This window comes from Heptranchias perlo, chromosome 4 (assembly GCF_035084215.1).
Source record: "Heptranchias perlo isolate sHepPer1 chromosome 4, sHepPer1.hap1, whole genome shotgun sequence".
NCBI classification, from domain to species: domain Eukaryota; kingdom Metazoa; phylum Chordata; class Chondrichthyes; order Hexanchiformes; family Hexanchidae; genus Heptranchias; species Heptranchias perlo.
In genome coordinates, this window is record NC_090328.1 from 115,828,797 (window position 1) to 115,845,884 (window position 17,088).

Here is a 17,088-nt window from a genome sequence, read left to right on the forward strand (position 1 = left end):
CATGGTGTTTTTTTCTCTCCCTCACATCCTTGTGGACCCACCAAAATGTAATTTGCATTCTACTATTAAAAGCAACTAATGTTTCTTCGTCAAACTAATTAATATCGAGGAATTATGGTTCCTGACACCTGTCATCCAGTTGAGTGACAGCTTGGAAAATAATCCATGTGATTGAATTATCATCTTTACAACTCATTAATAGTCATGTCCCACAACAAAGAAAAGAACTTGCATTTATATAGTGCTTTTCACAACCTCAAGATGTCCCAAAGCATTTACAGCCAATGAAATATTTCTGAAGTGTAGTCACTGTTGAAATATAGGAAACGCGGCAGCCAATTTGCACACAGCAAGGTCCCACAAACAGCAATATGACAATGACCAGATAATGTTTCAGTGATGTTAGTTGAGGGATAAATGTTGGCCAGGACACCGGGGAGAACTCCCCTGCTTTTCTCTGGATAGTGCCACGGGATCTTTTACGTCCACCCGAGAAGGCAAACGAGGCTTCCGTTTAACGCCTCATCCGAAAGAAAGCATCTCTGACAGTGCAGCACTCCCTCAGTACTGCCCTGGAGTGTCAGCCTAGATTTTGTGCTCAAGTCTCTGGAGTGGGACTTGAACCTACAACCTTCTGGCTCAGAGGCAAGAGTGCTACCATTGAGTCATGACTGAAACTAATGACAAGTGTTTGCCCTGTGCATAGGTTTAGTTTGGGGGTCTTTATATTTTACTAGACGATACTAAATACTACCTACTTAAACTGGTGTTAAATCCGCACAAGTATGTACGTGAAAAGGCTTGTTTGCAATAGGTAATATAAAAATAGTTGACAAAACGATCAGGGATCAGCTATTACCATTGAGTAGATGTACTTTCCCTAGCAGCACTCATTTCTGAATCAGATAGTTTTAGGTTCAAGCTCCACTCCACAGAGCTGACCACATAATCAAGACTACCACTTCACTGTACCATTGAAGGATTGCTATGTTGTCAGAGCTGCCATCTTTCAGCTGATATGTTTAATCAGGTAGGCAGGGCCTTTGTTTGAGTGTGTGTGAGAGAGAGAGAGAGAGAGAATATATATATGATCCTATGGCACAGTTTGAAGAGTAGGGGAGTTTTTACCAGTGTCCTGGCCAACATTTATCCTATCAATATCAGCCCTGGCTCAATTGGTAGTGCACGCACCCGAGTCAAAAGGCTGTGGGTTCAAGCCCCATTCCAGGGACTTGAGCACAAATTCTAGGCTGACACTCAGAGGGCAGTTCTGAGGAAGTGTTGCACTGTCAGAGGTGGTGTCTTTCAGATGACACGTTAAACCAAGGTCCCCTCTGGTGGATGTAAAAGATCCCACAGCCCTAGTCGAAGAACAGCAGGGGGGTTCTCGCTGGTGTCCTGGTCAATGTTTATCCCTTAACCAGCACCACAGATTATCTGGTCATTATCTCATTGCTGTTTGTAGGACCTTGCTGTGTGCAAATTGACTGCCGAGTTTCCTACATTCCAACAGTAACTACACTTCTAAAGTACTTCACTGGCTGTAAAGCGCTTTAGGATGTTCTGAGGTCGTGAAAGGCGCTATATAAATGCAAGTCTTTCTTACCAACACCAACAAAAAATTAGCTGATCATTTATCTCGTTGTTCGAGGAAGCCATGCAATGTGCAAATTGACATCTGAGGATATAAAAGGTGCAAGCTCTTTCTTTTATCAGTATTTTTTATCCATCACTAACACACATATCCTCTCCATTTAAATTAAAAACACACTAGGTTTTAAAAAATTTTTTCCTGAAAAGAGACTTTGAAATTTTACCTCTACTTCAAATATTTATTGAAAAACTTTAGAACAGAAACTACTCGAAGATCCCATGAGTAGCTCAATCTGCACAATTCAAAATTCAGCTAAGTCACAGCTCGGGCAGAAAATATTCATACCCACATCTCCTTAAGGAAACAAAAACCTTTAATTAAAAAGAGAGAAATGGCAATTTGATGGAATAATTTAATGTTTGTGAAATGTAATTTTTTTGTTTAAATCCTTATTGGATGTTAGAAATTTCAATTACTGAGCAAAAAATAGGCAAACAATTTTTTTTTCTTCAGAAAGCCTTCTGCGCAATTTGTGAGAACTCGGTTCCTATCAATAACACCTCATCTTGATGAAGAAAATTTACTACAAAATCTAAAGAATTGGGGGTAGAATTTGCCATGGAAACCCCAGAGAAACAGCAACATTATGGGGGAAAACCCCCACAGAAATTTTACCCATGGGATTTTTTTAAACTAAAGTGCAATAAGTATAAATCACAGTATATCTGAAGAAATAAACACACTATCATTGTAATGGCTTACAATTAAAATTTGCTGATAAAGATTTACAAACCAACCTTCAAACTCTTGTGCTAAAAGTGACCAGGGCCAAAGGACAAATAAAGATTAAAATGACATTGCATATGGGTATTAGAAACTAAGTGTAGTCTTCAGATGAAGGAGGGTTAGAGGGCGGGCAATAATTGGACCAGGGTGCACAGACATAATTCAGTTTCCATTTTGAAGTCATACATTTTGTCATTATTTTTCCATTATAGATTTCTAATGACTGCATGTAAATTTGTCCTACTCTCACATCATTGCAGCACCACCATTAGTGGTGAAGGTAATTAGAGTGAGACAAGTTTACATAGGCAGTTTCTATTATAAATAAGGGCATAGGGACTCGATGAAAAAAGCTGAAAGGAAACACAGATGTAAAATCCACACCCCTGCAGGATTGATGTTTAGTAGCACCATTGCTGATCATAGGGAGAGCAATCTTCTAAAACTCCATCAAAAAGAATTTATCTATTGACAATTCCAATTGAAGCTTTCTCTTTCACTGGTTTTATCCTCACGATCTCGGCAAAGTCATCTCCAAACCAGGAAGTGATGTGGGCAGTATCCATAGTGAAGTAAAACAGCATGTCCTGGCACTGTTTTCTACGATATATGGATCGTGGATCAGCTGATAGCACAGCCACAATGGCAGACTTGGCTTCCTCTATAGACTGGAAATACTTCAGAGATGCTTTGCCAGGATCTGCAAACAGAGAGTTGGTTAGCCTTTAGCTCTTATAAAATCTCTCAAAAATGAAGTTATAAAATTAACTTTAACATTCAACAAATACCACAAAGCTGCTAGATCAAGGTCCCCGATAGCATTCAAAAATTATCAGAATTCTGATTTACAAACTTTGTTCAAGGAATTTGAAAGAAGTTAAACATAATTCTCACAAAAAGTTATGCTCTATGCATTTGGAATATTAGTTCTGCTTGAACAAACTTGCTCAGTTAAGTAATCCTGTCACTGGTCCAATAAGTGAAACAAGACAATAGTTTGCAGCTCCCTTAATGTACAATAACGTAAATTTGAAACATTGGGGATTATGGTAATTGCTTTGAAAGCATCGAGCAAAAGAATTATTTTTGTTTTTATATTTTCATATTTACATAAGAAATAGGAGCAGAAGTAGGCCACATGACCCCTCGAGCTGATCTTCGACCTCAACTCCACTTACCTGCCCGATCCCCATATCCCTTGATTCCCCTCGAGTCCAGAAATCTGTCTCTCTCAGCCTTGAATATATTCAACGACTCAGCATCCAAAGCCCTCTGGGGTAGAGAATTCCACAGATTCACAACACTCAGTGAAGAAATGCCTCCTCATCTCAGTCTTGAATGACTGACTTCTTATCCTGCAAATATGTCCCCCCGAGTTCGAGACTCTCCAGCCAAGGGAAATAGCCTCTCAGCATATACCCTGTCAAGGCCCCTCATAATCTTATGTTCCAATGAGATCACCTGTCATTCTTCTAAACTCCAGAGAGTATAGGCCCAGTCTACTCAACCTCTCCTCATAGGACAACTCTCTCATCCCAGGAATTAATCTAGTGAACCTTCACTGCACTGCCTCCAAGGCAAGTATATCCTTCCTTAGATAAGGAGACCAAAAATGTACACAGTTCTCTAGTTGAGATCTCACCAAAGCCCTGTACAATGGTGGTAAGACTTCCTTACTCTAATACTCCAACCCCCTTGCAATAAAGGCCAACATTCCATTTGCTTTCCTAATTGCTTGCTTTCTTTTTGTGTTTCTTGTACAAGGATACCCAAGTCTTTCTGAACACCAACATTTAATAGTTTCTCACCATTTAAAAATACTGTTTTTCTATTCTTCCTACTAAAGTGAATAACCTCACATTTCCCCACATCTGCCTCCTTGCCCACTCACTTAACCTGTCTATATCCCTTTGCAGATTCTGTATCCACCTTACAGCTTACTTTCCCACCTAGCTTTGTATAGTCAGCAAACTTGGATACATTACACGCGGTCCCTTCATCTAAGTTATTAATGTCGACTGTAAATAGCTGAGGCCCAAGCACCGATTCTTGCGGCACCCCACTAGTCACAGTCTGCCAGCTTGAAAATTACCTGTTTATTCCTACGCTGTTTTCTGTCCGTTAACCAATCCTCTATCCATGCTAATATGTTACCCCCTACCCCATGAGCCCTTATCTTGTGTAACCTTTTATGTGGCACCTTATTGAATGCCTTTTGAAAATCCAAATATACTGCATCCACTAGTTCCCCTTTATCTTCAAAAAACTCAAATTTGTCAAACACGATTTCCCTTTCACGAAATCATGTTGACTTTGCCTAATCATATGATTGTCTAAGTGCGCTGTTACCACTTCCTCAATAATGGATTCCAGCATTTTCCTAACGACTGATGTCAGGCTAACTGGTCTGTATTTCCGTTTTCTCTCTCCCTCCTTTCTTGAACAGCGGGGTCACAATGGTCCCAAGTGGATTGGAAGGTAGCCATTCTAGAATCTTGGAAGATCATAACCAATGCATCCACTATCTCTGCAGCCACCTCTTTTAGAACCCTCGGATGTAGGCCATCAGGTCCAGGGGATTTATCAGCTTTTAGTGAATTTATTCAAACATTTTGCTTTATACAAAATTAAAATATGAATGAAGATAGCAGTAATATGACACCACACACTATGGTACATCTCACAAATGTGACCTAATCCCTTAATTGGCATGACATTGTTTTAAGGTCATTGCGTAAAGAAAGACAGAACTTGCATTCATATAGTACCTTTCACGACCTCAGGACATCCCAAAGCGCTTTACAGACAATGAAGTACTTTTGAAGTGTAGTCACTGTTATAATATAGGGAATTTCAGCTGCCAATTTGCGCACAGCAAGCTCCCACAAATGTGATAATCCGTTTTAGTGATGGTGGTTAAGGGATAAATATTGGCCAGGACACTGGGAGAACGCCCCTGTTCTTATTCAAAATAGTCCCATGGGATCTTTAACATCCACCTGAGGGCAGATGGGGCCTCAGTTTAATGTCTCATTGAAAAGACAGCACCTCCGACAGTGCAGCAGTCACTCAGTACTGCACTGGGAATGTCAGCCTAGATTATGTGCTCAAGTCCCTGAAATGGGACTTGAACCCACAACCTTCTTACTCAGAGGTGAGAGTGCTACCCACTGAGGCACGGCTGACATTCTGACAAAGAAAACAAAAACAAATCAAATAGGTATGGCTTCTCATCCCGGTGAATGCCACTGCTGAATTTGTAGTGGCAATAAAAATGTGTGTTTAGCCCCCAGAACGGCTTTGTATCCTCCACCAACTTGTTTCCCAGCACTTTTGAGCGAAAGCTACTGATCAAGTAAAATCAGTCTTGGAACAAAATGGGAATTTAAATAGAAATTCTGCCTGAAGCTGTATGGGAACTGAATTAACAGTTGATTTAACTACATTGGCTAATGAACAACTCTGCTAATGTTGGACTCAGTTATTCAGCAATCCCAAATGAGATAATCAATACTCTATTTAAAATAACATTGAAAAACAACAAGGTTGCTCATCACAATTTTTCATAACTTTCGTTTTGTAGGTCCACACATTATCTTTAACTTTAATTTTACACATTGAAAGTAGACATAACTGTTGAGAAAACTGCTTTGAGAGGGTAAATTGCTCGCAGAGGAAAAGAAAGGCAGAGCCTAAGGAATTGAGAGCTGTAGCAAAGCTAGGTTCATCCCTCCTCTTCCACCCTGGGAGCGTTATAGTTTCACAATTCAGTCGTTGGTACATTAGAATGCGCAGATCTGGATTCTGGCTGCAGGTATTAATGATAATGGAACAAACACTGCACCACCATACATACCTGTCCCGCCTGGAGCCTGAAATTGCTCCAGATCCATTTCTGCATGAGAAGTGAATCGAACCTCTAAGGAAGTTACAGGTGATTGTTTTATCCACGTTGCAACAGTACTGTTAGATGAGTCGATAAGAGTTATGTTAATAGCATCAACTTTCTTTGGTCGTTTATTCTGACGGAATGTGGCAGTACCTGACTTCTCAGACTCTAAGCAAGTAACTTTGTCTCGTTCAGTTATTTGGTTCACAATATCGCTGTGAACCAGGTGGCATCTGATTTCCTCCACAGCTAAGAATATGCTTTTATGAGTAGCATCCTCCTTTCCGGCAAGCTGATCAACTTTCTCACTTTTTAACTCGTGGACACAACACCTCTCTTTATTGGTTTCGCCTATAATGCTTGCTGAAATTGTCTCTCCAACTTGTACGAGGGAGTGTTCTTCTCCACTAAGAACATCACCGTCTCTCTTTCTGAATGGATGTGTGGTATCTTTGGGAGGGTGTTGTTCCAAATCAGTAAAACAACCCCCTGCTGTCTCTGAAGCCACCTTTATATGGGGTGGTTTGTTATCCCCACTTTCTGCAGTTACCACCCCAGTGATTGGAATGGTTACACCTTGGCACTGCTCATCTGGCACAAGAATCTCTTGATGTGATTGACTGTCGTTTCTGTTACTCGGTGGGTCAACTCTAGGTGTATCATAATCTGGAATATACGGCTTAATGTCCAATACTGGTGTTCCTTGTATCATGTCAATTCCCGAAAGATAAACTGTATCACCTTAGAGGTTAGGGAAATAAATTAAACAATAAACATCAAACACAAACATCTTGCACATACAATGTTACATATTAAATTATGAATTACCATGGTTATCAACAATCCTAAAATTCAAACATTGAATCTATTGGTTATCTATCTTTGATAATTTTAATATTTATTATTTTCTATTATAAACAAACTTCAAGACTGAACCAGGCTGTGTCAAATTGTTTGAACTCAATCGGAGCTTTAAACTCTACATTCCATCTTTTACTAAAAACGCCCATTTCCACCTACATAACATTGCCCACCTCTGCCCCTACAATGCCGAAATCCTTATCCACGCTTTTGTCACTGCTAGCCTCAATTTATCCCAAAGCCCTCCCATCCTCCACAAACTCTAACTTGCCCAAAATGCAACCACCCCCACCCCACATATTCTTTCCTACACTAACTCCCTCTTGCCCATGACACCTGTCTTAGCTGATCCATATTATCTCCCCCAGTCCCCCAATATATTCAATCGAAATTAAGATTCAAATCCCTCCATAATCTCCACAACCTAATCCGACCTTGTACCTCTGGCCAAGCCCACTGATCCTCTGACTGTGGCTTTTTGGGCAAGCCCCCCTCCCTTCACACCACTGCTAGAGGAGCCTTGGCCTCAATCTCTGGAACTCCCTCTCTAAATTCCTCCTGTTCTCTATTCTCCTTTAAAAGCATCTTACTATCCAGCTTTCCGTTACCCCTATTAACTGCTCCTTCCAAGGTTCAGTGTCCGTTTCCCTGACCACTTCCAATCGTGAAGCACCGTGGTTTTTTTTAATATTAAGGGTGCGATATAAATGCAAGATGCTGCTGTTATTGTATAATGTAATCCAGGAGATCAGATGATTCTCAGAATCATGAGCATTAATTCAATGGTCTAAAACAACAGCAGGACTTCTTAATCACATTACATCTTTGCAATCTGTTCCCATCTTTGCAGTCTTCACTGAGCGGCCCATTACTTTTGACACAACTCAAATGCCATGTAGTTATTGAAAGCGAAGCACAAATATATTTAACTATTTTGGTACCGTACCCTTTTCTTACAATGAAAAAAAGAGAAAATAAATACTGTACATACACCTCTAGGGCAATTATGGTCATCGGCAACGTACACACAAGGTTTATAAAATTGGTTTTCAGATTCTTTCATCAATTTAGGGTTATTTTTTTCAATTCACACTCCCACTGCAGAGCTAAACCTGCTGGAGGGCATATTGGAAATCTGGGCTCTTATCCCTCATGATTTTCTGTCCATTCATTTTTAGGAGTGAAAATTGTTGATTGCCATACCCGATATGTGCTCCCATTGGGCAAAGTTCTGCACCCAGAGACTATGAATTTGTAGGAACAAAAGAGGCAATATTACAATACTTTTAATTAATTCCAGCATCATACAAGGCACAATACCCAGATTCCTACAAGGAGATCTACTTTTCCTGCTTTGATCAAAGTTGCCTTTTTTCCCCCTCTCCTAGAACATCTTTGAAACAGCTTACCTTCAATCCTATCCAGCTTTGCCAGTGTTAAACCTATTGCATTCGGACGATGGGGACTTCTTGTAGAATAGACTCCAGTTTTTAATCCATTCAGGCGAGGTGGTTTGACTTTAGCTTTATAGCTCTGATGTCCATTTTTGTGAAAAACAAAGATAATCCTGTATAAATCAATTATTATACATTTAAAATTTAGAAATGTTGATTACTTTATTAAAAATTACTTTTAAGCATAATGCTAAAGAATAAGGTTATCTTGACTTGTAGGTACAAAGACTAAGTTTGGAACTAGGTTCTACTGCTGTTGTAGTGCTACAAAAATGTTTTTAAATTGCTGATGGTACAACATGCAATGAGTTGAGCATGTTTGCAGCAAGCTATGAAATAAGTATTAATTCATCATTCTAGGCATTACTAAAGTTTTATTCAGTTAGGTAGTAATTTGGCCATCAAAGCAGTTTTTATTACAACTAACATATTGCCACCATTAACACTGATTTTTTTAAAAATCAAATCATGAACGTACAGAAGACTAAGTTCTTTACCCAACAGCCTTAGTGCCGGTTTCAGTGCAGTTTTACAATTGTGGAGAAAATGTTTGACTTTCCTGGGAGTGAGTCAGAGATGGTCAGAAGCCAAAGGCATTAAAATAATACATTTTGCATATTAGTTCAGCAGACCAAAACTGTACCTTGTGTCACAAGAGAGAAAACACCTTTTTGATCTTAGAACACTGGTCTTGCCCAATACTTTGGACATACAAGATAAAAAATTATATTCATTATCACTCTGCATAAAACTCTTACAGTACATGGACACAAAGGATGATTTTGCGAGGCTCTGTTACTAGCATGGAGCCTTGCTATATGGAAGTGTGAGTCAGAGATAATACATTATAATGATTCTCTGACTCACCACTAGCAAGGCTCCATGCCAGATCAGCCTCCCGAAATTACCCTTATTCTCTTTAATACGAGGATAAATTCAGTACTCCCAGCTGGAAGGCATGCTAAAAGGGAATGCTAGTCAGACAAAAGGCTACAACACCACAGTGCCTTCTTTGAGCATACTCCTCCACCGGGAGTGCAGGAGCACTGAATTTATATATAATACTGCAAGCTGGTCTATTACATGGAAAAAACTGTAGAATTAATATCAAAATCCATAATTGCAGCAGCTTTATAAATCAATCATGATTTAAAAAAATAAAAACAAAAAAGTTATTACTGTTCATGGTGGAATAGCCCAGCTTGCTTGTACTCCTGGCAATGTTAGGGAAGAGACAAGGCCAATTTAAACAAAAAGGAAAAAAGAGATTAGTTTACTTCCTACCACATTGCTCACTGAAAACTTAAAAATTAAATTGATTACTTACAGTATACAACTTTGTGTACTCTCCATAAATTGATCATCCACCTCATTTACATACATACATAAATAAATGCACTGCTCATCCATACCAGTGGTGTAAATAAAGAAATCTGTTTCTCTCAGCCGATTCACTGGCAAAAATAAATCTGTGCCCCTCAACCGTCTATTAAATAATAAATCTGTGCCCTCATGCACCCACTTACATGAATAAATGCTTCCCCTTCACCCACCCCAATATATAACTAAATAAACCTGTGCCCATTCCCCAACCACATCATGCTTTCTCAATGATATATTATGGTGGTTATAGTACTTGACAAACAACCCAGATGGTGTGAGTTCAAACCCCATCAATGTAAGTTGTGAAACTGAAATCAATAAATCTGATAATTTATGGGCTAGCACCAGAAGAAATGACCATGGATGCTGAATTTTCATAAAAACCCAACTGGTTCACTAAAGTCCTTCAGGGAAGGGAACCTACCACCCCTACCAAATGTGGCCTACATGATTCTAGTCCACATTATGTGGTTGACTCTTAACACCCCTCTAAGTGGCTTAGCAAGCCACACAGCTGTACTAACAATCACCAGGAAGCACAATAGAAGGCAGCCCACCAACATCTTTTCAAGGCAACTAGGATGAGCAATAAACATGGCCTAGCCAGTGTTGCCCACTAAATACAAATAATTCTTTGCACTGTTGCAGAGGTTGAGAAAACGAATCAGGAAACAAAAATAGAGCAGGAGGCCAGGCTAGGAGGGAGTCAGATTGGCTGTTGCTAAGATTTTAGCGCTAAAGTAGTTCCTGTAGATCAATGCGGTTGCCAAAAAGTGGCAGTGACAGTGGCATCTAATGAGCTTGCTAGAAGGCAACACTCACAGCCAATTAAAGCGGTCACAAAATATCCTGGCTTTTAGATCTCTTTTTCGCAAAATAACCAATTGGTCCACCTAAATAGTAAAAGTAAACTATTTTAACATCAGTTCTTAAGAGAAATTGAAAGTTGATTTTAATTCAAGTTAACAATGAATTATACAAAGACCGAAATTGTGCAACACTCCACTTTTAATTATAATAGGCAAGAAAGTTTAATGCAGGTCACAAACATATACTTTCTACAATTAAAGCCAACCTACCAGACATGTGAAAACTGATCCAAGCCCATGAGTGAATGTTCCGCATTGGTAAAAATAGTCTTGCTAATTTTAAGTTGTGCACGAGACAAACTACAAATAGTTGGTTGTCGAGGTGTGCCATTTTTAGCAGCGAAGCAGGATTCGATGTAGCCAATGGGTACAGTTTGAATGCTTCCTTTAAAAAGTATATGCATTAATTTTTAAGTTTCATTTCATAAAATACAGACAAGAAGAAATTACAGTACAGCTATATTACTTACAATCAGCATGCTAAGGGGAAACATTAAATGTACTAGCAGACTTGAAATATAAAGTTATGTTATTAAACAGACTTGCATATAATAAAACTATATCCTATTATAATCAGTAAACATACATACAGGAGATTTGACTGCATTGTCAGAGTTGCATATAATTTATCACCCAGTATGTTTTTGCAAGTACATCATTGACAATGATCTTTACTGTTGACCAATTGCTAAGGTACACTGTATTTGCAATTGGCAAGTGAAGTTTCTCCAAATGGAACACTTTTTGCAACTCAATACTTCTAGGTCAGTTTTGGCACGATCATTTGCTCAGTAACTGCCTCTACTTGGCCCCAACAATGTGTTTTCACCCCCAGCCTCAAGAGAATACCTCCTACTTTCTATTTTTTTCTGCTTGCTATACCAGCTATTTTTGCGGCCTTTGTAAGAGATTTTAAATTAACTGTCACTTAGTGTTGAATTTTATGCTTTGGACTCATGCTCACAAGAAGCTAGATTTTTATTTGATAACTAGTGCATCTAGGATCTATACATGCAGCAGAGGCAGTCCTTCATCCATCTGACTGGCTTCAGACCTTGATTCTGAAGTCAAAGGTCAGTATGCTAACTCAGAACCACAGTTCCCCCCACTCTCTCCAGTAATTTGTTCTGATAACCAACATGGCACTCACAGCTCTAAATCTCAATATAAAAAGTTATTACATTAGCAATCAAAATTACTGTACCTACATGAACTACAATGTCAATCTGGTCTGCTGCTGGACTACAGCGTTCAAAAAGCACAGGCAACTAAATCAAATAAAAAACAGACCTCGAAGTAGAGCCTGTAATAAAATGAACAGTTTCTGTTTTCAACTATTACCAGTTCCATCGATTAGCCATGGTGTGCGGCTTGAAGACCCTCCTTTGAAACTTTTAATCTCTAAGTCTGATTTGTCAGTTATTTATTGGGCAAGTCAAGTCATTCATTAAAAAGGTAACATAAAACATATTGAATATCCAATGTAATTAAATAATGTATGTGCCAACTGTTCCTAGCAAATACCTTAGTTAATTTCAATTAGAATAGTAACATAGAACAGGCAACATGAACCCACTAGAATGTCATACCTTTCTCCAAAGGTAGAGACACTTGATCATCTCGATTTCTGACGGGTACGTAATCATGGATGGGCTCCTTTTTCAAACCATTCAGAAGAGAGTGTAGGTCCTCAATAGATTTCTTATGTACATGGACAGCTTTGTTGACTTGTTGCCTAACATTGTACATTTAAAATCACATATCAGCATTGCTCTTTTCCTCCTCTCAAAAAAAAATATGGATACACCAGTCATTTCAGAGCAGCTCCACGTGTGCAATAGTACCCACAAATTCAGAAAACCCTGGGAACTATCCATCCCCAGAATAACATCATCAACTGGGTACTCTGTATAGCCAGCTGGCAGCTTGTTGTCTGCAGTCACGCAGCACCAGTGAATGGGTATTTTTGTGGCAGTGTATTTTTCAATGCACAATGGAGGAATACTTTAAACAAAAGTAATGCCCATTCAACAGATCTATTTACATAGCTTTAAAAAATCCCTCTGGATTCTTCCTGCTGCTATGCATTAGCCTTTCTACAGATATCTTAGAATACTAATTTTGGTTATGAGACCTATTTCTAGAATACTATTACATGCTCTATAAACAACTTGCATTTATATCGCACCTTTAATGCAGAAAAAATGTCCCAAAGCACTTCATAAAGGAGTCATCAGATAAAATTGAACAGTGAGCCTATAAAGATATTAGGAAGGGTGACCAAAAGTTGGGTAAATGAAGTGGGTTTTAAGGAAGGTGGAGATGTTTACAGGGGAATTCCAGAGGGTAGGCCAAAGCAGCTGAAGGCCTGCCCACCAATGGTTGGATGAAGGGAGGATGTGATGCACAAGAAACCAGAGTTGAGGAACACAAGAGTTCTGGGAGGGTTGTAGGGCTGGAGTTTGTTACAGAGGTAGGGAGGGGTCAGGCCATGAAGACATTTAAACAAGGATGAATATTTTAAATTGGGAGGTCCCTGGGGAACCGGGAGCCAACGTAGTTCGGAGGTTAGAACAAATTTCTTGACACGGGACTATTGGAGCAGCACCTGTTAAGTACTTTTAAAACGGAATGAGGTAGTTGGTTGAAAGAGAGTAATATTGAAAATATGGGGAGCATAGAGAGTGAGGTTAGACTGGGTGATTGCTGAAGAAAAATATCAGACTTGATGGGCTGAATGGTCTGTGCTGTAATATTTTGCAAATCTATAACTTGCATTTATATAACAGCTTTAACGTAGTAAAACATCCCAAGGCACTTCGCAGAAGAGTTATCATACAAATTTTGACACCGAGCCACAAAAGGAGTATTAGGACAGGTGACCAAAAGCTTGGTCAAAGAGGTAGGTTTTGAGGAGCATCTTAAAAAGGAGGAAAGGTAAGAAGCAAAGAGATTTAGGGAGGAAATTCCAGAGCTTAGGGCCTAGGCAGCTGAAGGCACGGCCACCAACGGTGGAACAAAGGAAATCTGGGATGCGCAAGAGGCCAGAGTAGGAGGAACACAGATTTCCAGGAGGGTTGTAGGGCTGGAGGAAGTTAGGGATAGGGAGGGGGCGAGGCCATGGAGAGATTTGAAAACAAGGATGAGAATTTTAAATATGAGGCGTTGCTGGACCAGGAGCCAATGTAGGTCAGCAAGCACAGGGGTGGGGGTGATAGGTGAACAGGACTTGGTGTGAGTTAGGATACAGGCAGCAGAGTTTTGGATGAGCTCACGGAAGATGCGAGGTGGAGGCCGGCCTGGAGAACATTAGAATAGTCGAGTCTGGAGGTTTCAAAGGCACAGACGAGGGTTTCAGCAGCAGATGAGCTGAGGCAGGGGCGGAGACAGACAACATTATTGAGGTGGACGTAGGCACTCTTGGTGATGGAGAGGATATGGGGCCAGAAGCTCAGCTCCGGGTCAAATAGGACAGCAAGCTTACGAACGGTCTGGGTGAGCCTCAGACAGTGACCAGGAGAGGGATGGAGTCAGTGGCTTCGGTCACCTCAACATTTAATCACAGGAAGTTTCTGCTCATCTAATACTGAATGTCGGACAAGCAGTGTGACAAATCAGAGGCAATTTTTTTTCTACCTCCATAAAAGAGCCAGGTGAAGAAAGCCACTGCAGGCCTCCGGAGGAGGCTGCGCAAGAGTTCAGGAGGAAGAAGAGCAGCCAGTTTGTCGCGCTGCCATGTTTTTGGAGCTTCAGGCTCTGGCCCTCCCGCGGCCCCGGTGCTGCTCCCGTACCTCAGGTTCCTCAGCTCGGCCCTCATGAGGCGGCTCTGTTGTTGCAGCAGCTGCTCGCGCCCCGCCCTCACGCTGGGGCGGCCGTTGATTGCCGATTTTAAATCCTGCCCGATTCCATCCATTGTTCGGCGACGAAACGGCTCCGGCTCTGAGCGCGAACGCCTGACATCACGTGACCCCTACGCCGGTCTGACGGAACCTGCGCCCTGGAAGGGAGCCAGTTACCATGGCAACAGGTGGGCTCCTGTCTGAGTTTGTTTTTTGAGTGAATTTGCTGAATTGCCGCCACATTTATAGAGCAGGCACCGTATGTACAACGTCGGCGGGCTACTTCTGTCCAATCTAGGGTCCAGACTTGACTATTCCAATGCTCTCCTGACCGTCCTCCCATTTTCCACCTTCCCTAAACTTGAACTCATCCAAACCTCTGCTGCCTATCCTAACTCATACCAAGTCCCGCACATCCATCACCCCTGCGCTCACTGACCTACATTGGCTCGAGTTCCGGCAACAGATCCATTGTGAAATTCTCATCCTTGTTTTCAAATCCCTCCATGGCTTCGCCCCTCCCTATCTCTGTGACCACCTCCAGCCCTACAATCCTCTGAGACCTCTGTGTACCTCCAATTCCTGCGCATCCCCGATTTTCTTTGCCCCACCACTGGCGGCCCTGCCTAGGCCCTAAGCTCTGGAATTCCCGCCCCCTCCCTAAGTCTCTACCTCTCCGTCTTTAAGACAATCCTTTAAACCTACCTCTTTGACCAAGCTTTTGGTCACCTGTCCTAATATCTCTTTATGTGCATTGGTGTCAAATTTTGTCTGATAACACTCCTGTGAAGCTCCTTGGGATGTTTTGCTACGTTAGGGCGCTGTATAAATGCAAGTAGTTGTTGAGAGGTGAGTGCGAGCATTGAAGCACAGCTTAAAAAAAAACAAGAGCTACCAAGAGCCTGGTAAGTTTATCCAGTGAGCAATCCCGTGACTGGGCTGAACGGAGTTGTCTGATCTCAGGTGAGGAACAGTATGGATGCCAATTGTTTTTACTTCCTCACTGAAGTGTCAGCCTAAATTATGTGTTCCAGTCTCTGGAGTAAACATTGAGTGAGATAGGATTGGATTTAACTGTGAAGCCCCTTGTGGTTCAGTAGCTTGCTGACACTACACAACAGATTACACAGTCTACCTAGTCAGTCCCAAAGAATATCTCTCAATCACCCACTCCTTCAAATATCTATCTAATTCTCCCATAAACTTTTCTGCACTATGTGCCTCCCTGCTGTACATGGTCACATGTTCATGTATTTCTGCATGAAATAGTTAAATTTAAGCTATCTGTGCACCGTTCCCAAACTTGAGCCCTTGCCCCTCTGATTCCAGCATATGTGGCAATCTCAAACATATTGGGGATTCAATTTATCTGTTCCCTTAAGGTTCAGGAGTAATAGTACCCCCCTCCCCCCAATGCTCCTAAATGCCATGCCTGCATGTTTCATGCCCCTCATTCCCCCTTTCCTGGTTCTCTCTGACAATCGTAACTTCCTCATGCACCCAGACCCCAGGATCGCACTACTGACTTGTACTGACACCCCCTAAGAACATAAGAAATAGGAGCAGGAGGAGGCCATATGGCCCCTCGAGCCTGCTCCGCCATTCAATAAGATCATGGCTGATCTTCGACCTCAACTCCACTTTCCCGCCCGATTCCCATATCCCTTGATTCCCCTGGAGTCCAAAAATCTATCCATCTCAGCCTTGAATATATTCAATGACTCAGCATCAGCAGCCGTCTGGGATAGAGAATTCCAAAGATTCACAACGATCTGAGTGAAGAAATTCCTCCTCATCTCAGTCTTGAATGGCCGACCCCTTATCCTCCGACTATGTCCCCTAGTTCTAGACTCTCTAGCCAGGGGAAACAATCTCTCAGCATCTACCCTGTGAAGCCTCCTCATAATCTTATATGTTTCAATGAGATCACCTCTCATTCTTCTAAACTCCAGAGAGTATAGGCCCATTCTACTCAACCTCTCTTCATAGGACAACCCTCTCATCCCAGGAATTAATCTAGTGAATCTTCGTTGCACCGCCTCCAAGGCAAGTATATCCTTCCTTATATAAGGAGACCAAAACTGTACGCGGTACTCCAGGTGAGGTCTCACTAAAGCCCTGTATAACTGTAGTAAGACTTCCTTGCTCTTGTACTCCAACCCCCTTGCAATAAAGGCCAATGTGCCATTTGCTTTCCTAATTGCCTGCTGTACCTGCATACTAACTTTTTGTATTTCTTGTACGAGGTCACCTAAGTCTCTCTGAACACCAACATTTAATAGTTTCTCACCATTTAAAAAATATTCCGTTTACTATTCTTCCTACCAAAGTGAATAACCTCACATTTCCCAACATTATGCCACCTTCTTGCTGACTCACTTAATCTGTCTATATCCCTTTGCAGACTCTTTGG

The 17,088-nt window shown here is 41.1% G+C and overlaps 1 protein-coding gene across 1 annotated transcript; it reads right to left on the minus strand.

The window, feature by feature from the left end:
• Positions 1-1,811: 1,811 nt before the first annotated feature.
• Positions 1,812-14,819, minus strand: trmo (tRNA methyltransferase O). The gene is made up of 6 exons (XM_067983496.1): positions 14,628-14,819; positions 12,426-12,571; positions 11,047-11,221; positions 8,540-8,697; positions 6,237-7,010; positions 1,812-3,080 (listed from the first exon to the last, which is right to left on the minus strand). The coding sequence occupies exons 1-6, from the start codon at positions 14,747-14,749 to the stop codon at positions 2,842-2,844; spliced, it is 1,614 nt and encodes a 537-aa protein (XP_067839597.1). The 5' UTR covers positions 14,750-14,819; the 3' UTR covers positions 1,812-2,841.
• Between the last annotated feature and the right edge of the window lie 2,269 nt (positions 14,820-17,088).

Bases quoted from the DNA above. Each gene is read 5' to 3' on its own strand.
- trmo (XM_067983496.1), bottom strand. From the start codon at position 14,749: ATGGATGGAATCGGGCAGGATTTAAAATCGGCAATCAACGGCCGCCCC. The intron at 11,222-12,425 runs GTATGACATTCT...TACTTTTTAAAG, and splicing joins GTCTCTACCTTTGGAGAAAG to GAAGCATTCAAACTGTACCC. The intron at 3,081-6,236 runs GTATGTATGGTG...CTCTGTTTGCAG, and splicing joins TCAGGCTCCAGGCGGGACAG to ATCCTGGCAAAGCATCTCTG.